Raw genomic sequence first — 23,635 nt, 5'->3', positions numbered from 1 at the left:
AAAGAGCAGCCTTATGTGGCCACCCTGTACCCCCTGCCCAGGTATGCGCTGTCGCGCGCAGGGTGGCGGGGCCAGAGCTTCAGTCACCTGGGCACGGCGGAGGACACGCGTGATGCATGCGGCGACAGGTTCCTGGGACTGCGGGTGCGGTGTCCCCTCGGCGGTCCCTTCCTCCGCGGCCCCCTCCCAAACCCCAGCCCCAGCCGAGCTGGCGGCGGGAGCATGCGCCGTGCGCCGCCGGGCCGGGAGGCGGGCGGGGAGGCAGCGCGCAGCACTCGGGTCCCCTTCCTGCACCCAGCCGCCAGTTGCCGGTTGCTAAGCAGTTATCATTGTTTCTGTGGCGATTGCAGAGGCTGTTGCTAATTGGAGAAGCCCCACTAAGCAGCAGCATCTTTTCTCTTCTGAGCCTCTATCTGCTCTTTGCATTTAAAGAGCAAACTAGGGAGGTCTACCCAATCTCCCTCCCCCACCTCCCCAAAATAGCCTTGTGATTTCGGGAAGTATGGACTAAAATCACACTCCTCCTCACCTTGCCGCTTGGACTCTGGTGGCTCCCAACTCACCGTCAGATCCCACCTGCCCCAGTGGTGGGGAGCGACTGGACGGATCATGACTACAGCCAAGGAGTCAAGCGCTTCAGGGAAATCCGTGCAGCAGCAGGAACAGGTAATGCTGCTTTTGGGGTGGCCCTGTATGAGGTGTGTGTGTGTGTGTGTGTGTGTGAGAGAGAGAGAGAGAGAGAGAGAGAGAGAGAGAGGAGAGAGAGAGAAAGAGGGGAGATATATGTATTTATTGGAGGATTTGGTATTTATGACTGTAGCCCCCTAAGCCACCAGGCTGGGAGGGGAAATAAAGTGCTGAGCACTGCTGGGGTCTGCCTTTCTCCTCTCTCCTCAGCTTCTCTTCTTAAAGGGCACTCTGGCTTGATCCATACTGTAGAGGCACAGGAAGCATCTGACAAGGTAAACTTGATATGAAGCACCTTTGGACAAAGGCCTCTCTCCAGAGCTGCCTGCTTAAATGATTTCATTGTGAATCTTCCCAACTAGTACTTCGTAATTTTGGGAAGGAGGAGTGTAGCTAAAAAAAAAAAATCAGCTTATTTTAGACCTCCAACAGGACTTCGCTTTAGTTCTGAGACAAGTCAATAGATAATGAGCTATATTTAAAGGACTTTTCTTTCTGTGCCTCTTGTCCCTTTTCCTCCTTTTTCCTCAAGTGATTTTTGAAGGTATAAACAGATGGATACTGCTCTTCTTGGCCAGATAGGGAGAGCAAACTCCTTGCTAGAGAGGCTGAAGGATGCATATTCTGGACCAAGTAGTACTCTGGGAAAAGTAGCAGGGTTAAAGGGATGCTGAGGACAGTGAAGGCGGCCTGGGTCCTACAGGGCAGAGGGAGGTGGTCACTCTGCCCCTAAGAGGCCCACTGTCTGCAGAGGCTCCAAGTGTCAGGAGAGGAAAGGTGAATCAGCAAGCCACGCTCCATCGCTCATGTAGATATTGTAGTCCCCTTCTTGGAAGATCTTGAGGGTTCTTGTCTTTTAATCACTGCTCAGTTCACCTAAGGCAGATCATTAAAATAGATCCTGGGAGACACCAATAGATTCGCAAAGCAGTTTGCTCAAGCTTGATAAATCAACAGCATAAGCTGATTTCTCCTATTTATTTTAGGGTTGCTGTTAGATTTCATTTGCTGGGATTGGGGCAAAGAAAGGAGATCTCTCCAAAGTTCAGGAAGGCAAAGAGCTTCTTTGGGGACATTTAATGGCAGAATCTCACCACCAACTCCTCAGAGACATACATGAAGACAACTTTGGATCTATATTTAATGTGGGCTTTATTTTGGGGGTCATTTTTCCAAAACCCATGTTTTTGGAAAAAAAAAAAAAAAGGAGCCATCTTATTAGCATCCTTATTATCACCCAAAGAACTTAATTCAATTTTATTTATTCTGGGAATTAGATTTTGTAAATATGGACATCTAAAAAATTTTATATTCATTGTGACAGCTTGTCTAGGGGTTCATTTTTATTGTAGCTTGACTGGTTCAAAATAAACAAACCAACCCTTCTCCTTTCAAAAAGTCTACAGAATATTTGCTCAATAAATAAATATCTCCACCCTAAGTAAGCATCCTATAACTGGGTTACCTTTTATTACAGTTCTTTTCCCTCACTGGATATGAAATAAATGTAAGCTGGGTGTACAGGCTTGAACTAGAACTCAGGTAGCATTTCTGACCATGAAACAGAAGTGATAACTATGAAAAGAGCACATTGCTATTCACAGGTATAAACTCAAGGATTGAGAGTCAGATTCCCAATCTGTGTGATGACAAAGAAGTTCCTTGGTTCCTGTGCCATTTTGCTGTTATTTTACCTGACACTTCAGCATGCCAGGAGAGTGGAAATGGTTAATTAGGGTGTGGGTTTTGGAGTACCTATGAGCTCTTGGTTTGATTTTATACCTTTTAATCTCCATGCTTGAACCCACCTCCACTGGGGAAGGCTCAAACTAGTATAAAACTAAAGATCAGAGGCAGACATGGCTACAGAGAGCAGGTGGGATGCCCAGAAGCAGCTGGCCTCATCCCATGCCGTTGGAAAGTCCCTCTCCATTCTCAGAGGCATCTTTCTGACATTGAAAAATCCGTAGAACTCATTTTGTGAACGGCAACAAAAAGGGTCAACAGCAGGACTAGGGGAATAGAAGCCAAATGGGATGGAGGATGAAGATGTCATATTTTAAATATGTATATCTCTAGAGGACCTTGGCTGAGATCTTAACAAACTGCTCAGAACATAAATAAAATACTAAAATAAAATTACTAAAGACTATTTCTTATTCCTTTATTATATATCATTTTTTAAAGGCATTAAAATTATTCTGTGTTCTTAGACTGCAGAACTCTTAATGCGCTCTCCATTTTTTTCTTTCATTTTCTTTTTCCTTGTTGCTAATGAAACTTTTAGGATAGCTTTATGCCCAGGATACTAGGAATTTTTAGAGAAACCAAAAAAGAGGAATATATATATATAATATATGTGTGTGTGTGTGTGTGTGTGTGTGTGTGTGTGTGTGTGTGTGTGTTTATTTTTTTTTAAGAGAAAGAGGGAATTACTGGTTTGTGGTTTGGCACTGAAGTACGTATGCATGTGTGGGCAGGGCGGGGAGGGGGCAGTCATTTAACTATATTAGCACTGCCACCAAATCACCAAGCATTTCCTTTGAGAAACTCAGTGGCAGTGGCACCTGATACTCTCATGTGGTGAGGCATTACTCTGAGGATTTGAATTTAATGCAGCCTGATACTCTTGCTAATACTTTAGAAATTATTTGGTACTGCATTAGACTACCCCTTACTTCATAACAAGCTAAAGAAATGTTCATTTATTTACCAGCCTTAGTAGTTGGGACCCAGACAAATGGGTAGTGTATACAAATAACTTGTGTATGCTGAGGATGACCACAGATTGATTTTTAAAATTAGGAAAGTATGTAAAATTGAATAATTGTATCTAGTAATTAGCGATGAGATTTCTGAGTTTTCCTCCCCAATTTGTTTGCTAAAAGTATACCAAAAACAGATGAATATTGCAGGTGTGGTGACCAAGTGGTAAGATGTTGGTCTCATAAACTGAAAAATAGAAGAATATGCACATAGTTGTTTTTTTTTTTAAATGGATGCTGTATAAACACATCAAAATAAAAAGGAGAATTGACTTCTAGAAGGCCGTTTCTCTTTCTCTTTGGAGATACCAAAGTTTATTTTTAAATGAAGTATCATCAGCCCAGAGGTGTTTGGAAACAATATATCTTTCCATCTAAATGAATTGAATTCATCCTTTGACTTTGAAGCCAATCAGATGACACTGAGACTTCTCCAAGAAAATGGGATCAGTCCTGGCTAGTCCCTGTGTCCCCTTGTGCACAAGAGTTAAACCAAGTAAAGCAACAGGAAAAAGCTGAGGCTATTTTGTTTTAAATTTAGCGTATTCCCACAAGCAAACTGAACCATCCCTTATAAAACCAAGTTAAGGGATTTTTTTTTTCCTTTAAAATGTATAAAAGTACAGATTTATTTTGATGCATACTATCCCCATTTCAAATGACTTAAAACTGAAAAGCTGTGATCAGTGATGCTATTAAGAGAAACAGAAAGATCAATTCCCCATGCTCATGTTTTTGCTCAAACATTGAGCAGAGATAGGTTTTTAGTGGCATATTCTGTATATGTGTATGTAGGGATATGGATGTGTATGCACACACACCAGCACACATATGCGTATGAACACATGCTCACATGCACATGTCATATGTCATGAAATCATAGAGTTGGACGAGACCCCATAAACACCCCAGTGTCCTAGTCCACTCTTTGCTCAGGAATCTCACAATATGTGAGATTAGGCCTTTCCTTAAAGGATCTCTATAAAAACCTCTTCTCATATGGAAATACCCTATATTCTATTGCCTTATTTGAATTTTTTGCTGTATGTTGACTTCAGTCACAACTTTAACTTCCTTAGACCTGAAAATCAGAAATCAGCTGTTCTAAATGTATCCCTCCGTGTGTGTGTGTGAGTGTGTGTGTGTGAGTGTGTGTGTGTGTGTAGTAGACATCGTTCTACATTGTAGTAGACATCGTTCACACTCTCGTTGAGAAACAGACAGCAGAGTGAATCTGTTGATCTAGAATTCCAAAAATTGAGGAAGAGATCAGTGGTTGTTTGATCATCTTGCTTATAAAAGATCGGACAGGTGGAGGTTGTATATTTTTGTTTCAGACATTATTTGGAAAAACACAATAAATGAAAATGGTTTTATTTCAAGTTTTAGGTTTGGTTATCTTGTAGGCTTAACTGTATATATATATATGTATGTATATGGTACAAAAGTTTTGTTTGGTACAAAAGTCCTAATAGCTCCTTAAATGTCTATTCTGCTATTAAATTGTCTCCAGAACCTAGTGTTGATTAATAGGTTAAATTATTTGCTTGACCATCTGTAATAATGCCATTGCAGAATAATTTTTTGAAATGAATAATAGAATTTTATAAACAACACACTCAATAGTGTGGACATTAAAACACATGTATCTTAGAATTTTGAAAGAGGTCTTGTGACCACCTGGAAAGGCACATAGATAATGACCCTGGAACAGGACTTCTGACATTTCTTTTTTTTTTTTTGAGTTGGAGTCTCTGTCGCCCAGACTGGAGTGCAGTGGTCGCTCCCAGCCACCGCAGCCTTGGCCTGCTGGGCTCCGGTTGCTGGGCTCCGGCGATCCTTCCAAGTAACTGGAACTACAGGTGCATGCTACCACACCCGGCTAATTTTTTGATTTATTGTAGAGATGAGGTCTTGCCAAGTTGCCCAGGTGGGTCTCGAACCCGCGGGCTCAGGCAATCCACTCACCTCAGCCTCCCAAAGTGCTGGGATTACAGGCTGACCACCGAGCCCGGCTGACTTCTGACATTTCTATCCAGGGCTCTTGCATTTGATCTTGCTGCTTCTTGCAATATAAAATTAGATACTGAAGAAAAGGGACCATCATGAAAGTTAATTTTTTATGTAACCCTATTAAGACAAAAGGGCAATGTGAGGTATCTGCATTTGAGGTAGATGTGGTATTGGGAGGGGGAGGAAGAAGTGGAAGAGAACCCAGATAAACAAAATTCAATTTTAGGAAGTGAAAACGTGATGTATTAATGAGTCTCGATAGAGAGGTGGTTCTTTTACAATTCATAAAGGGACATTGGATGAGTTTGGGTGTCCTTTCACAGTTCACAGGGGCATTAAATGCAATAACTGTACTCATGTGAATTAAATTCCATTCTGCATGTCGTCTAAATTACCCAAGACTCTCTGGATAAAAAGAAAACTTGAAGAAACTGGGTGAAGAATAGGAACACCAGATTCTTAGGATGGTGTAGAGATATATCTAGGACTCAGAACAAGGAGAAAGAGGGACATACTTTAACTGCAAAGTGGGCTGATGTGTGAAGGATGTGTGGGGAGAACTTGGAAGTCGTGGGTGTCAGAACCCATGACAAGAACTCCATGTCTGGATCACCAGGGTGGGTCCTGGATTGCAGGAATGAAGGAGAACAGCATAAAGTCTTTGGGGGAGAGAAAAGAGCTTAGCTGGTGTCCTGCTGTTCTCAGATGAGGGACAACTCATCTTGTCATCAGAGAAAACACTGTGAAGAAGCAAGCAATTAGCTTGAAGCCATCATGAGTGTGCTTCGGGGACCTTCAGGTAGTTCCCAATTTCCTGGGATCTATGTCACACAGTCTATTTAAAAGTGCCCAGCAGCAGGTGTCTTTAGGACAGTAAACAAAAGCCCAGACAGTCTTAGGGGGTAGAGGTTAGAGTAGGGACAAATGATATCCAGATTGGCTGTTGGAACAGCCCAAACTCAAAACAATGGGAACAGCTTACCTTTCTTTCTGAAAAAAATGCTCTTTCTGTGCATTAAATGTATCTTGTTGTTTTATTCTGACATTCCATTGTCCCTCATTTTCTTGCCCTTCATTTTCAGTATTGTCATGCCCAGGGAGAGCTTAGCCAAGACCTTCAAATGCTACACAGAGAAAATCTGGGGGACTTTGTGAGATAGCGCGTGCTTTTCACTAACCTTCACCAAAACCTCTTAAGCTCCGGTGTGCATGTGGAAAATATTAAGAGGCCAATCACTTAGCAATGAACAGTCACCCTGTTTCTGTCTCATCAGAAATTGAAGCTTTATTATCGTTCATGGAAATGAGCCATGCCTGTGTTTGATACTAACTGATTTGGTTTTGCAGTAGACATCGTTCAACCTCTCTCGTTGAGAAACAGACAGCAGAGTGAATCTGTTGATCTAGAGTTCCAAAAATCAAGGAGGAGATCAATGGTTGTTTGATCTTCTTGCGTGTAAAAGATTGGACAGGTGGAGGTTGTATATTCTTGTTTCAGATGTCATTTGGAAAAACACAATAAACTAAAATGGTTTTATTTCAAGTTTTATGTTTGGTTACCTCATAGCCTTAAAACATGGGAGTAGGTAATCATGTCAGTTTGGGTGGAATGTAAATCCCGATCCTGTTTGTTGTAATTCTGCATGTGGCTGACATCTCAAAGTCTTTCCTGACTTTGATAGCCTGTGTTTCTGGAAGTAGGAAAGTGAATGGAAAGAGGAGTGGAGAGGTCTCAACACAAGTCATTCAGGTAAAGTGATCAAATTCAGAAAGTTTATTCTCAGTTCTCCTTCTAACCCCATTTGTTGTTGACTTTTTAGACTCTGTACTTTCACATCCTGTGTAGACCTTTAATCTCTAGTGGTACCTGTGATGGGCCATCATTTCCTCACAATTGACTCTCCTATCAAAACTGTCATGTGTGTGATTCCACCTGGGCCTTGGTAAATGACTGAGACAAATTCAATCATTAAGAAAAGCTTAAGGTGAATGTCATGCATCACTCCCCTGAAAGCATTTGAGATTTCAGCTGTAACTGTTGGTGATGAAACTCAATGGAATTATTAATTGTTGAAATTTCAGGTACAAGTTTACCACAGAACTGATGGGAGAAAAAAAACTATTTAGTCACATCATTAATGATAAATTAAGTCAAGATGAAAATGAGGACAATCTTGGCCCCCTCTGAAATCACCAACAGGTTGTACACATGCTGTGAGTTCCTGTTCATTCTGTGTTTACATCAGAGTTGGTCTTGTATCAGGCAAGTACCAAATAACAGATCCTGTTGCTGCTTTCTGCTTCCAAATCCAGGAGGATTTTATGGTAATAGAGTTGAAATTTGCAGCAATCCTTTCTTAGGAAAAACTGCCATAAGCACAGACATTGAGTCAGTGCTGTGGGTTCGCTTTAATCGTGGTGCCTGTCTATTTTTAGAAATGGTGGCTGGGATCCTGAATGCAGTCCTGCACCACTAGCTTTACAAAGCATATTACTGATATGTAAAAGTCTTGCTCATATAATTTTCAGTGACAATTTATATATTACTCCCTTACTAGTATCTGATCAATTTTTTAAGAGACTTAACCTCCTTTGCCAGAACTCAAGAAAAACTGCTTTCCCAGTGTGAAACTGCATAAGATTCGAAGCATCATCTCAAGCTGCTAAGTTATTAATTTGGAACACAGGCTTCTAAAAAATATCTGTGTGTGTGCACGCCTGTGTATGGGGGAGTGGGAAACAGACCAAATCTTCTGATTAAAATGGGAACACCATGGTCACAGTGGTGCTGGTGGGGCTCTTTTGAAACACCTTAAAAGGTCAGTGTCTTTCTTCTGACATGCTCATATGATTTCTCTCGGAGATAATGAGAATTCATTCTCTTGAAAGGATTGGTTCGGTCCTTTGAGTAGGCTACCCACAGTAAGATGTAACAACACAACCAAATATATATATATTTGTCCTTTAAAAATTAATATGCAACAAAGATGGCCTTGAATGGTAGTGATGTATGTTTTTAAATTAATGAAAGAATTTTACTTCTTTATTATCGAGTGGTGGTTTTTATTGTTCTTATTAGAATATTTGAAGTTATTATAGCATTCACTCTGGGAATTCTGAAATTATGACACTAAGTATGATCTCATATCAGGTCCCTGAGTGGGAGAGGGAAACAAACATATTTTTAATTTTAATAGCCTGCTTAATACCCCATCCACTTATTAGACAGATGTTAGATTAGAGGAAGACTTTTATTTTGATAAATAGGTAGCATAGTAAGAGTAGAGGAGAGCCGAAGTAGGGGGAAAGGAGAGCTGGATGGGAACAGCTCAAGGTCAGGAGAGCACAGGCAAGTCTGCAGCCACGTCATCCAAACTGAAGGGGCAGCCAGTGGTCTGCTGGGGAAGGGCAGACTGTGTCCTTGGGGGCACATTAGGGATGATTTGCAAGAACAGAAACAAGAAACAGTGACATGAAGGTGTTTCACAGCAGGGATGACATAGAAAGCATGCCATGGAAAGCGGCAAAGGGTTCGTAAAGTTCTAGAAGAGAGGGAACAAATCTGAACTTGACATGATGGATTCCTGCTGAAGAGAACAGGTGTTTGTGAAATAGCTGAAACTGAAAGAGTGACTTGAACATCAAGATTTCGTTTTGTGAATGCAATTATTTAATCTAGGTATGCCTTGATGGATGAAGGAGGGTGCCAGAAGCTTCTGGTTTATAAAGAGTGGAAAAGATTTGAGTTTCACAAATAAATTCAAGTTTACCTAGAAGTAACAAGGTATTTGAAGACATCATAGAATATAAATATATCCTATACATTATATACATTATGTATATAATATATTCTATTTATTATATACATTATAGAATATAATCTATTCTATATACACACACACATATATATATGCTATACTATATTTACTCTCTATATATACATGCCATATATATATATATATATATATATATATATATATATGGTATTATATATTATTTCTTGGAATACCCTGAGAGAGAAATATTTAAGAATATTGAAGACAATTAGATTTCCTAGCTCTGATTTTTATGAGCCAAATAAACACTTCATTTCTCCAGCACCAAGTCATATGATACGTAATTAAAGAAGACATTAACCGATAAGATAACTTTTGCAGGTAAAAGCTATTTTAGCATTAAAAATCATGAAGCCTTAATGTCTCAAAAACTTTCTTAACATATTTTATTAATTCTGTCTGCGGGTTACAAGGATTTGAGCAGGGAAAACTTGACCTTTGCCTTGCCACTAGCCCTTTTGGGGAGGACTGGAAAGAATGGCTGTGCTGTCTCATGGATGCCCCTGACTTCTGTTGCCAGCTCTCCCTCCTACTAGCTGAGGAACCTGAAGCAGATCTAGTTTGATTCTATGCTCTGTAAGATAGAGATAATGCCTGCCACACTGCTGCTGGAAAAAAAGCAAAAATAAACAAACATTAAGCACAGAATACTGTTCATGACATGGAGATGTCAAACTGCTATTTAGCAAGCACTTACTATGTGCAATAACATTTGAATAAGTTGTCTTATTTTCAGCACTAAGCAAGAGTTGTGTGTCCATTCTAAGATGGGTTATTCTATAAAATTATAGACTATTTGACTTTTAAAGCATCTTATAGGCCATCTTGTCCTGTGATTTTTGTTTCGTAGCAGAAATTTCTGTTTCGTAACAGAAATTTTTTCTTCAAAGGAAATAAGCCAAGACTGGCAAATGAAGGAGGTAGAAGGGCTTTCCTAGTGGACCTGAGACATGTCAGCAGAGCCCCAGAGCAGGTGGGAGCACAGCTCACCAACTACACATCCAATTCAGCAATCCAATTTTATATAGGAGAAAATAAAGCTCAGAGAGTTTTAGTAAATTACCAAAAATCACACAGCTGGGAAATTGCAAATTCAGAACACAGCCACCCCCTCCTTTTTTGCTCCAAATCAGATAATCCTGAGTGACACATGGCAAAAATATTATTTCGAGAAGATTAACACTAGAACTGTTGCAGTAACTGGAAACAGCAAAGGAAATAAATTAGGTAATACAAATGGATTTTAAAAATCCCTGTCTGGAGATCAGCTAAGAAAGGTGTGTACTCTGGGGATATTGGAGGCAACTACAGTTCTTTGTCTTTCTATCTCATGGATAGACACAGCTATTTCTTCTTATTTCATCAACCCTGAGTGCATTAGGCTATTCTTAGAAAACTCTCATATTTAAGTAATTAGTTATTTAATGAGTCATGTTTGAAACAAGGAAAATAACGAGGGTATTACAATTGCTTCTCCCCTCAGTAAGCAACAATTAATGAATTATGCATGCTTTGGAAGTATATAGTAGTTAATATTCAATTTCACCTTGCAGTTAAATAACCTCAAAGGTAGTAGTTATACAACAGGTGTGGAAAGACGGGAGTGTAGGGGAGAGGTGTCCCAGGATATCACCTGTACAGATTGGGTATTTAGCTCAGCAGTGGGTCAGATGTTGAAGCATCTGGAAATTTTATTTGCTCACAAGCTTATAATGGATCCAAGTATATTGCTTATTAACACTTGGTTTACATATCCCTTTTGAGGATTTAATAAAAACCATGGGCCTGCTCACCAGAAAAAAATCCCATAACTTCTTGATTTCCTGAGGTTTCTTTAATTTCTGTGTGTGGACTCCATGTTGAGTGTCTCTGTTGTCACTGTGGTCTCAGGCAAGCTAGTGCAGTCTTAGGTCATATGAGTAGGAATGTACTCAGAATTCAAGACTTAATCAGATATTGACCAAGCAGCCATCACCTCTGGGAGCTGTGCTGGGTACAGTGGAGATACAGCAGTAGAAGAGGCTGGAATGGGGCTGGTGGAGAGCAGGGGAAATGGGTAGAAGACTCCAAAAGCAGTAAATAATGGATCTGTGAGCCATGCTGGGTCACAAAAGGCTAAAGGACTGCAATTGTATCTCTAAGAGGCAATAAAGTGTCATGATGATGCCTTTAATTAATATTTAAGGGACAGTTGGATAGTGTTAGGAAAAGAGAATTTTGATCTTTTGCATCTTTATTTCTTCTAGAAGGCAAAATAGGGATCTGTAAATCTGACTTACCAGGCCAGGGTCTTTTCAGGAGGAGCAAGGTAACATCAGCCTGGGATGCTCAACTGTGTTCTTCCTTCAGTAGTGGGCAGTTTGATAAGAGCCCCTTCTATTGAAGACATCAAGACTTTAATATGGAACCTATTTTCCTTCTCTTGGCACATAGTGGTGAGGCTTTGAAGGACACAAAACATGTCTTGTTACTTATTATATCTTCAACACCAAGCACAATGCTGACCCTCTTATCCATGTGCCAAATTAATCCGTGAATGAATGCATTGCATCCTTCTGTCTAAATGCCCTCTAGTGAATGATGCAGAGTTGAGGGTCTCTGACTTTATTCATCAAATTAACCATTGAACAAATGAATGAATTTTTTCAAACTCTAGAGGAAAATTCAACACCCCTCTGAATCACAGACTCACCTTTCCTTCCCTGATGCTTGAGGTCTCACTGCCACTCTCCCTTTACCAACCCCAAACACACACTTGTCCCCCCAGAACTCACTTCTCCACCAGAGGTATCATTCAACTATTTGCCCCAGCCACCAGTCGTACACACATCAACATTCAGTGACTCATCTCCATGTTTTCTCATTTACCAGCTGTGTAGATAAACAAGAAAATCAATTACACATTAAAGAAGAACTCTTGAAAAATGGGCATTACACATCACCAGAGCCCTTTTTTGTTGGTGGTGAAATAAGTGCTCTCAGTCTTTTTCTATCCACTGAAGTGACTTGCTGAAATAAAAAGATAAATTCTAATTGCACCACCTTCTCAATGCAGAGACAAAGCAGACTTGAACATTTGGGTTGATCTTCTAATTCTCAGGTAGGAAAAGTGCTTTGAGGGAAGAAAAAAAGAAAGAAATTGGATCAAGATCAAAGCAATGAAAAGTTCTAGAACATTAGCCTCAGTTGCATTTGTTGATTCTGACTTGGGAAGTTTGTAGAACTCAATGAGGCAACATAGGTTCAAGAGGAATTCTAGGGGTGCATGACAGGGTGAAATGCCTTCTTAAAAAGAAATGATTGAATTGGTAAAATGGTGACTTGTAAAGCCAAGGCAATGGAGATTCAGACAGGTCCAAGTTCAAACTCCAGCTGTGGCACTTACCAGGTAGGTGGCATTAGACAAGTTGAGTGACCTCTGTTTCCACATCGAGCAAGATGCTTGACTGATAATAACTGTGAATGTTTTCAGTGTGGTAATTATGATATCAAGGATGTAAAGAAACAGAGATGTGATGATACGAGTTGGGTCAAAGTTTTGACTATCTCTATGCGCCCCCTCACCCCATCAGTCAGGCTGCAGGAGAGATTTTGCTAAATAGACACAAAGGTTTACTTCCTATAAAGTGTGTTTGTTGTACTGAATGAAGTCATTTACTTTTCCTTAACTGCTGCTGTGCTTGAAATTGAACAGATAATAAGCTGCAGTTGAAGCAATTAGTCTGCAGTTTTTGACTTTATTAAATTCACTTAGGCATGTAGCTGAATAGTTATACTAAAGTACTTGCAGCTCAGTTGTGGTGCATTTGTTGTCAGAAGTGTATTTGCAACTTAGATACTTACTTAGCTTAGTAGTGTTGCTGTTATAAACCTGAAATTGTCAAGCAGCTAATATATATAACATTGTGTGCAGTATAGACTCCATATTTTATGTTTATTGAGGTTCTATAGCAATGCTAGGTTTTCGATGACTAAATTTAGAATCCGAAGAATTTTGGTCCCAGTAATAAATAGATATATAATTCGAATTTTTTATCAGTTCATTCTTTACTCTATAATGCCTCTGTTGAAAATTTCAGATTTATATAATTGTGTTGGCTCTGCTTGAATGAGGACATTATACTTAAAGTAGCAGACAGAAATTGAATCCAATAAAGACACTCAAATCAAGATTACAATGAGTAGAGAGGTTGGCTTGTGTATTTTGTGAACCTTGTGGTGGCTTGCAGGACCTGTTCTCAACAAATGAATGCCAAGGATGTGTGTTTTTGACTGAAATACTCATTTCATGAAAGAAACTTAAAATACCTTTTTATTTTGTAGTACATTCTAGGTTGATCCAATGTGGGGTATACAGAGAGTTTTAAGAAACATCAGATTTTAAATTTTCAAAAAGTAGAGTTTTATCCTGTGGGAGATTCCTCACATGTGGCCTCAAATCACCTAGTTTTTGGCATTGAAAGAAATCACAGAGACTATGTATTATACAGTTGTGTTTTGAAATGTGAGAGTTTTTAATGTCATAGGACTTATTTGTCTCTCGCTCAGTCTTTATATACTTAGGAATGCCCATTATTTTCTTACATTATCCTGTACAAAGGTGCAATCAATGTAAAGATAATGAGAGCAATCTTGGGGGAAAATTATTAAGCTACAAATCAATTGCATCCCTATCAACCACATTCTCCCTTGTACGCCTCACCTCTCATTCAACTCTCCACTACCAAGACCAAAAAGCTGGTCATCACTTGACTGAAGATCCTCTGAAAATTATTTGTACACTGATGAAACTTCTTGGAAACATGAATCCCTTCACTGATGTTTGTTGAGCAAGGTGAAGATTTTCTAATTCAGGCCTATTACAGCATAATTAGAAATCACTGAGAGGATAAGTTTTACCAGCATGGTGAGAAAGGAGAGGTGGATTTTGTCTTTTGTTATTTGGGATGTCTTATTTTTTTCTTCTTGAGCTCAGTAAGTAGAATGTAGTTACCATCCTATGCCATTTGTTACCAGTCATAAGCACAAGTGCATATGTTAGAGAAACAAAAGATGGCTTTGGCATATCTGACCATTTGAGGGATATGTTGTCTCACAGCTTCTTTGTTGGCCATGAGACCTGTTGATGTGAATAATACACACATATACAGGTGTATGTATCCTTCCATCCAGCCTGCCCCTTCGCAGGCCCTCCCGTTTGGTTATACGTTGGTTTGGTGCTGTGTGATGATCTTTATTTGGTCCCTAATGCCAGCAGCTGGAGGCATCTGTGATGCCAGGGGAAAGTAACAAAGGATGAACACTGAAGGATCTCTCCATACAGTCTCTCTAGAGCCCTAAGCATCATGAATTTCTTGAGCAATCTTACTGCGTTTTCTTAAAACAAAAATCATACCTAATGATTATCCATTTCATGTAAAAGCACAGACTATTTTGATGTAAGGATTGAAATCAAGCAATTTTTTTTTGTCCCTCAAATAGTTTGGCTAACTCAGGTGAAATTTTTATTTCCGAAGACAAAGTTAAAACTCCTAGTTCTCCTCTGCATAATTTTAATGTCTAGAGCAGAGTAATAATCCTGCTTTATATTTGTATAATGCTGAGTGAGCACCAGCGCTAATAAAAATACAACATGAGCTACCTATGTAGCTTTAAAAGATTTTACTAGCCATATTAAACAATTAAAAATAAATAATGAAAATAATTTTAAAATGTATTTTAATTCAACATATCAAACATATTATTATCCCCACATGTAATCAACATAAAATCATTAATGAAACATCTTTTTTGCCACTTTAAGTCTTTGAAATAACATGTATATTTTACATTGATGCCATATCTGAAAGCAGACTGGCCATGTTTCCAGTGCTCAGTCTCCATATGTGACTGGTGTCCAGCAGTTGTAATGACAGTCCCATAATTTACTTGGTTTTCGCATAAACTATCTCAGAACTTCTAATATCTTCAATTCTATAGTAAAATGAAAGATTCATCTCCAGGCAGCAAAAAAAGTATATCGAAGGCCCATATTATGAAGAGCAAAATTAGCTAATTGTGCTTCTGTTTGAAATTGCATTGGTAAATGTAATAATTTTCTGGTTTCAGTAAAGGTACTATTTATTCTTTATAAAGTATTTGCTGAGAACTTCCTAAGGAAAAGGTAGTATTCATTCAATATGAATACTAAGTAAGTATTTACTAGGTGTTAGTAGACATTTAGGTGATACTAGACACAAAAGATCCCATGGAAAAAATAATATTAATTATATTTATAGTTAATAAGCTTCTATTTTGTCCTGGCATTGAAACAATAATATTAATATTTAACAAGTTTCTGTTGTGGTCTCTATATTGACAGAATTCACAAATGTGTTGTAATTTTATAAAACCTGCTCCCCTTGTATCCCTTTTTACACCCTGAAGAGGAATACTGCTCTTCTGGGATGCTGTGGCCACAGCTGGAGTTGAGGAGGAAGTTGGGAGAGAGAGAGGAACGATGGTGGATTCACTCCCATTCCTTCATTATGACTCTCTGGGGATTGGGGAATACTAGAAATGGGAGATGTCCTTAGAGAAGAGCTTCCCTGGAGACACGGTTTGTTTTAGGTAAAAGTGAGATTTGTGGGAAAGGTACTGTGGTGGATGACAGAATTGCAGAGGGCTTAAAAACCCAAGCCTGGGAAGAGTGAGCCTGGGAAGAGTAGCAGCTGCTTCTCTCCTGTAGATACTCCTTTGCCTTCACACAGTGAAGGTGAGTGCCAGCCTCTCTGCAGCCACATCCCCCATACCCCTAGCTTAGCTCCCCAGAAGAGCACTCCCCGCTACCTCCAGCCCAGCCTGGGAAGACCCATGGAAGCACTCTCCCTGGTCTGGGGTACCTCTAGACCAGCCCCCTGGACCTGGGGCAGAAGACTATGAGGCTATGTTCTGAACTGTTAAGCTCAGCCATTAGGAAGTAGACTTAAAGTGCTTCTATCATATTAGGATGTGTTCAGAGAAGGAAATGCATTTGAAATGTGGAAAAGCAGAACAGCTTGTTTCCCTGCACCCGCCATTTCTTCTTATTTGGGCAGAATAAGCACAGTCTTACTGAATTTCTAGCCTAGACCCTCATCATGCTCTGACACTTCAACAAGCAAACTGTATGAGGAGAAGAGTTCATTGCAAGAGGAGGACAATTTTTGTTTGGTCCGAAACTTTGTACCTGTGATATTCTATGCCATGGAGAGATACGTGCTTAATAATTCATTTCTCAGTGGTGTTAGGCAATGTGGAAGATCCCAAACAGCATGAGATCTGACTTCTGCCTTCAGGGAACTCAACAGTTTTCTGTGGCAGGAGAAGAATAGAGTAGATTTGTGAAATCATAGCAGCATCAGATAAAACAGAACATTTCTTAGACTTTAGCCAACTTATCAATTCCAAGTATACCCGGAAAGATAGAAGCAGTTATTGGGTTTCTTCTATAAAGGGAAAAGTATCATATCCTGTGAGAGGTTTTATGGGCAGTAAACATTATAGCCCTTGTCTTCAAGATGTTTGAAACATAAACCATGCTCACATTAGCTAAATATGCCTGCTTCACTGCCTTTACTTATATCACACGCCTGAAGTTATCAACCTGGTTTCCAAAACCATGTGCTAAAATCAAATCAGGTAATGCATGTAAAAGTTCATTATGAACTGTAGTACCATACACATCGAAATGGTATTACTGTGATCAAACCATCTGTTTTAATAGTTCATTCCAGAAGCTAGCCTACTTACAGAGAAGAATAGGCTCATTAGCCCTCTTCAGGAAAAATAAATGGAATAATAAAGAAAATTCAAAACCAAATGAAATGCCATTCCATGCACATTCTTGTAAAAGTTTATAAAGTCATTTAAACAAGAAGGGCTATCATAAGCTTGACAATGAAACTGTAAGAATATTGTTTGTTCCCAAGATTCACTTCTCCAAGATGGTTCTGTTGTGAAAGTCTTTTTTGGAGTTTATGTGTAGTTCTTTAAACTGGCACAGTTGGCCTAAAGCTAAAACTCTGTAGCTTGCATTAAGAAAGAAGGAAAAAAAAAGAAAAAGCTTTTCCACAAAGTGCTGTAGGAACTAAGGATTGCATATAAATGAGTGTTCATTGACTATGTGTGTGTGAGAGAGATCCAGCCCCCATTTGACATTTGACACTTGTTTGGCAAGCTCTGACCTTGGTGATAGACAATTTTGCCAAGCTCTCCACAAAAGGTTTGTGTCTATTTTCATCATCAACCAGCTTCCACTGAGCACTTGCTGCTCTTGGTCCCCCGACCATGAAGTTTTATGGATCCATTTGCTATCTCTTGTGTAAGTGGATGAAATCATCTTTCATGAGAGGACAACTCCAAGGATAATATTGCACTTGTCTCTGAGTAGATAGAGCTTGTCAATTTTACAAAATTCAGTATTAGTTCCTTTTCTTCTTTCTCTGTCAACCTTAGACCACTGGAGGGGAGGGTTAGGCATGCTGTCTTCAGTGTTATAAAATTCTCATAATAGTCTGAGTCTCCTTTTTAGCTGATACCCATGAGTTCATAAGACTTTTGATCTGAACTGGGCTCAGTGGCTCAGCCTGTAATCCTGCGCCTTGGGAGGCTGAGGTGAGTGGATTGCCTGAGCCCGCGGGTTTGAGAACCACCTGGGCAACTAGGCGAGACCTCATCTCTACAATAAATCAAAAAAATTAGCCGGGCGTGGTAGCGCGCGCCTGTAGTTCCAGCTACTCAGAAGGCTGAGGAGGAAGGATCGCTGGAGCCCAGCAGGTCGAGGCTGCGGTGGCTGGGAGCGGCCACTGTACTCCAGTCTGAGCGACAGAGTGAGACTCCAACTCAAAAAACAAAAAAAGAGTTTTGATCTGAGCCGGTTGACATTTGAAAGAAAAAAAAGCAATTTGATTTTCCTTTACCAAAGGTCTGTGGGCATGGTATGGGTGAAGGTTGACAAGAGGTACAAATGAGAATACAGGTGAGAACAACAAAGCCACTAGTGAAACACATAAACATATATGCATAAACTCATATTTTCCATTTACAGTTATAGGAAGTGAAGACAAGAGAAAACACTGGGTACAGTGAATTATTTCTTCAATCAGCAAAGAATCTTGAATTGAGGATAAAGTGGCTGGGGTTCTTAGAAGAAGTACAACATATTCTTTTCCCTGTTTGCAGGTGTTCTACTGATTATTAGGTTATGCTTACTGTAATAGTTCTTGCTGGATACTTCCTGTCTACAGTTGCCCTCTGTGTGCACAGCAAGCTGCTTGTGAAGATGATGTCTGTCCCTAACCTTACCATGCCAGTACCCTTTTATCTGTTTTGATTTCAAACAATTTTATCAAAGTTATGCTTGCCAGCGTGCTTCTTCCAGACAGTCTAATGTTGCCTGGGTTTCTGCTCCCCTCTTTTTTTTTTTACTTCTCATTGACCTGTGTCACAAAGTACCTTCAGCTTTGTCCTTTATCCTCCTACCATGGAGATCCCAGTATGTAATCTTCCCTCCCAGGTTCTACCAAGCATAGTTGCCGGGTCTCCCTTCTGCCCTACTGAATTACACCCACCTTTGAATCATTGATCTAGCTACTGGTCTCTATGTCAGTGTTGGGAGTATTTCCTTTGCACCCAGTTAGGAAGTCATACTTTATATGAATGTCCTGAATGTTAACATGATGTAGAACCCATGATGCTAACTGGCATGGCATGCAGCTCATGGATCCACCCTTTCACAACCACCTTTTGCAAAGAGATATTTATTTGGTCCTCAAAAACTCTTGGGGTGGGATTTTTCATGTCTGTTTTTCCACACAGGAAATGGAAGGTCAGGGAGATAAGGTACCATACCCCTGAGAGTGGGAAGCAGCAGAGTCAGGCTTTGCTTGGTCTCACTCCATACCCATTGCATTGCTCAGGGTATAACTGGTCATTCTGCCTAGGAGATATTTAGGACCTGACTAGCAAATAATGGTTTTCAGGGAACTTCTTTACAACAAAAAATGTTTTCTTTCAAGAATATTCATGGCTGACCTTGATAATCTTGAGCCTCCAGTGCCCACAGTTACCTCTGGGACTGACTTTACACTTTTATTTCAGATACAAACTGGGGTCTCATTATTCTTTGTTACAGTAGATCTCCTTACACACTGCCCCCAGGAATCACACATCGACAGGAATTTAGCTGAAATCTCTTCTGTGATGGAAATTCCATTCCTGAAGACAGTGAGCAATATTTCTTAATTAGGTATTTATTCTAATGATTCAAACTGAACCAAAGTCCTGTTTGCTTTATTTTCATTCGAATCTGAAGATTTGGATGTTGTTTTTATGATCGATTGAGAACTGCACCAAGACTGTCAGTGTTCAATAAATATTATTAATAATCAGGGGAAGACACTTATATTTTCTGTCATATGCACATACCTAAATGTTTAGGCCAAGGGCACAATTTTAATGGATTCAAATAACAAGTATAAATTGTGCCTCTCTGCTACTCGAATATCTTACCTGTTTTGAGGTTTTATTGTCAGGAACTGCCATATAACAGGCATGCATCATTTTAATTGAACCTTAAACCTGACATTTTTATTGAAAAAATAGATTTCAAGTTATTTTTCATGCATAAAGCCTGCATGAAGCCTATGTTTTTTGTGGTGCAGGCTATCTCAGATATGGATGACCTTACCTCTGTGCCTCAAGGAAAAATAAAACCTCACTATCTGATATCCTTGAGATTTGGCAAACATTGATCAATTAACTCTCCAAAACTTATAGTGAAATAACTACAGGGAATAAAACAAACTGAAATGTGTCCAAATGTCTTGCTCATCAATATATACATGATCCTATGCCTAAAGTCTGTGGCGTACAAGCTTTGGGTTCTATCTATGATGATGTTACCTTCTATGGATCAAAGTCCTCTCTAGAAACATGATGTAGCCATAACTTTGGTGATTCCTAATTTATTTAGACTAGTCTTTTGTATTCTTAATTCATCCCTAGAAGATAAAATCAGAGCTCAAAATCTATATTTTGACAAAACAAGAATACAGATGTAATGGTGATAAAATTGAACCTATCATCTCAGAAACATGATATAAAAGATTTGATAACTCTACCTGTCACCAGTGGATTAATTACTTTCCCTTGTTGTCAAGGGAGACCTCATCCAGATCCAGAAAGGCTTATTTGCACAATGTGGTATGTTTAGTAAGAATGTATAATTCTGGCATTCTCTGGTATTACTAATTTTAGTCTGTAAATATAGAAATACTTTCAAACATTTTCAGTCTACTTTTATCATCATACAATGTGTGTAGTTGTTACAAAGAAATAATACCACTTGGTTTTCTCATCTTGATTTTTTTCTGTAGCTTTTCTCCGGGTTTATGGCAAGTAAAATACATTCCTGATTTCCTACAGGAAAGAATGAGGAAAGGAAGGTAATTGGTCTTTTTGGTCTGCAAACAATATTCAGTGAGTCCTGGTAGGGTGGGCAGAGAAGGATGCAAAAAAACATGTGTCAGAGTTCCTGTTTCCAAGAAGTTCACAGGATTGTTTGAGAGATTAGAGAGATAAGATATATTTTTATCTAGGTCTCTCTGGCTCAATCCTAATGTTTTGCTTGCTGTCTGGATGCTACAGGTCGTTGCTGGAGTCTGTTCTAAGACGGATACTTCTGGGAGTGGGGAGCCTTAGATTTCTAGGCAATGTGGAAAATTAAGAGTAAAGACTTGGAATGATGGGTGACAAGAAAAAAATGTAAGAATCAATAGTTACTGAAATTATTAGGATTAAAAAGCTGTGTTAAGTGCTTTATAGTTAAGGGGACTGGATATCCCAATTTGCTTAGGCCAGTCCAGGTTTATGTTGATTGTCCTAGCTTGACTTAGCAGCATTTTCTTTTATTCTCAGCAATGGCCTGGTTTGGGCAGCAAGTCCTATGGTCAACATATGTATCGATGAAGAATTAGTATTTTAATATAGCAATATATTGGTAGTGAAAATTAAGGTAAACTCAATTTTGTGGTCCCTGTTTCTATACCATAATTTGATATCTATATGGATTTCTATTTTTATTTGAGGAGTAGTGTTGACTTAACTTCTTAGAAGAAAAATGAAGGTAAGAAAAATTACCAAACTGTGCTCGGGCTGTTGTGAGGTAGTATTTCAAACGTGAAACTGGAATTCAGAATTCAGAAACTCCATTGCTTGTACAAACACCCACCCCATGTGTTGAGGAAAGTGAAAAAAGCAAAATTAATAATGGATTATGAAATGTATGGTGTGCATTTCTTTCCTCTGTTAGGACCTTGTCTCTTAATTTTCACCATTTATACTGAGCATGTGATCTGGTTTTTCAGTGCAGTAAAGAAAAACACAGACATTATAAGTCTTGTGATAATTTGCAAAAGAAATCTCATTTGCCAGGTTATTACATTTCTGTTCTTCCTTTAGTGGAAATACATGTGGAATGGAATGGAAGTATGCATTACTATGAGTTGCTCCTGACTCTTTAATACTTTCGAAGCCGGAGTGCATTTGGAACTTGTTTCCTGGAACCCCTCTGATGAAGGTGGTTGCTGTTTGTGCTTGCTGGGAACAGTCCTCGCCAGACCTGTGAGCTTAAGCAGGTCTTGGTCTCAGAACCCTAGAGTGCCAATAGCCAGACACTAAAAGAAGAGAAAAAAATTATTCGTTTGGATCCCCATGTTCCTTTGTCCTCATTCAGAGTATTATGTATTATCAGGGTTGGAAAGCAAGCTGTGTGGAGTAGGCATTGCTTTTGTTGGGCGTGACCTCCTAGAGAAATAGACCATCACACGAGATGATAAGAAGAGGGACAAACTCTAAAAGGCTCATGAAGAACTGAGATCTGGAATCCTAAGAAAGTTATATCCCAGAATAGGAGAAGTAAAACTTCCATGGGAATGAAGGACCTGGAAGGGATTTCTGTTTGACTCGTGGAACATTTGTTTTTCAGACAAGTGTTTTTTCAAAGATGAATTTAATTGATGATACATATGCAAAAGTCAGATAGAATGAAGGGAGAAACAGGGATAGGAAAGTAATTAATTAGATATACATGTGGGTCTGCAGATATTTTTTGCTGGTCGCCTGGTATGGTCTAAAATAGCAGGGGAAGTCTTAGAAATCCAATCGATTTGGGGGTTGGCATCAAGGAAACAAGATATTAAAGCAGAAAAGGAGACTTAGTGATCATTATGTTCATTCTAAAATGAGAAAAAGTCAAGCACACAGAAATGAAGGGTTTACTTCAGGGGTCCCCAACACCCAGGCCATGGACCAGTATCATCTGTGGCCTGTTAGGAACCCAGCTGCATAGTAGGAGGTGAGTGGAGGGCAAGTGGAGCTCCATATTCTTTCAGGTCAGCTGTGGCATTAGATTCTCATAATAGCATATACCCTATTGTTAATGGCACATGCTAGGGATCTAGGTTGCACACTCCTTATGAAAATCTAATGCCTGATGATCCACTGCTCTTGTCCATGGAAAAATTGTCTTTTCAAAACTGGTCCCTGGTACCAAAAATGTTGGAGACCAATGTCTTACTTAACTGCCAAGTTTGTATGCTATTAGTGGCAGGAACCAGGTCTAGAATCCACCTACTGCCTCCCAGTTATTTGCTCCATTTCCCTAAAGAGCAGAAGGGGATCCAGGGGTCACATTTTGACAGACATAATGTGGATAAGGCTAGATTCAAAACCTGTGTTACTTCATGCACCTGACAAGGTCTGTAATCATCCATTTGGTGAGTTACTCCCTACTTCTCATTAGCCTGGTTTGCTTAAAATCATTGTAAATAAATATTTTAAATTGTGGTAAGTAGAATCTCTCATCTTTGCAGCACATATTATAATTTTTTTCCTGTAACAATTTTGAATGAGAAGAGGAAACCACTGATTCTAACCCTGGTTATCTTTTAGGGAATAATAGACTGGTGGAGTACTGGTATTTTGTTTAAGTTTCTAGATTTGCATAAATATTCCCCATTAAAGCTCTAGTGCATGCATTTTTAAAAATTCCTGATTTCAAAAAAAAACTTTGCTATGTACCACATTAGTATTTTCTAGACCAGCACGGTTCAAAAGAACTTTCTGTGATGAAGAAATCACTCTGCACCTGCACTTACCGATATGGTGGCTGCTAGCCACTTGTTGCCATTGAGGTTCTTAACGCATAGCTGGTGTGACTGAGAAATGGAATTTTAAATTTTATTTAGGTCTAATTAATTAAAATTGAAATTGAGATAGCCACATGTGGCTGGTGGCTGTCATATCAGATATTAC

The 23,635-nt window shown here is 39.3% G+C and overlaps 1 protein-coding gene across 1 annotated transcript in view; it reads left to right on the top strand.

Moving 5' to 3' along the window:
- The first annotated feature begins 222 nt into the window (after nt 1-222).
- Nucleotides 223-23,635, top strand: part of LOC103271023 (dipeptidyl aminopeptidase-like protein 6) — a 416,180-nt gene continuing 392,767 nt past the window's right edge. The window contains exon 1 of the mRNA XM_008068506.2: nt 223-666. Within this exon, the coding sequence (XP_008066697.2) occupies nt 610-666 (57 nt within the window). The 5' untranslated portion in view covers nt 223-609. The remainder of the gene's footprint in view (nt 667-23,635) is intronic.

Source organism: Carlito syrichta, unplaced genomic scaffold, assembly GCF_000164805.1.
Source record: "Carlito syrichta isolate Samal-C Ts95f unplaced genomic scaffold, Tarsius_syrichta-2.0.1 Scaffold108870, whole genome shotgun sequence".
Lineage (NCBI taxonomy): Eukaryota > Metazoa > Chordata > Mammalia > Primates > Tarsiidae > Carlito > Carlito syrichta.
The sequence above is the reverse complement of the archived record's forward strand: the minus strand, read 5'-3'. Positions and strand labels throughout refer to the sequence as shown.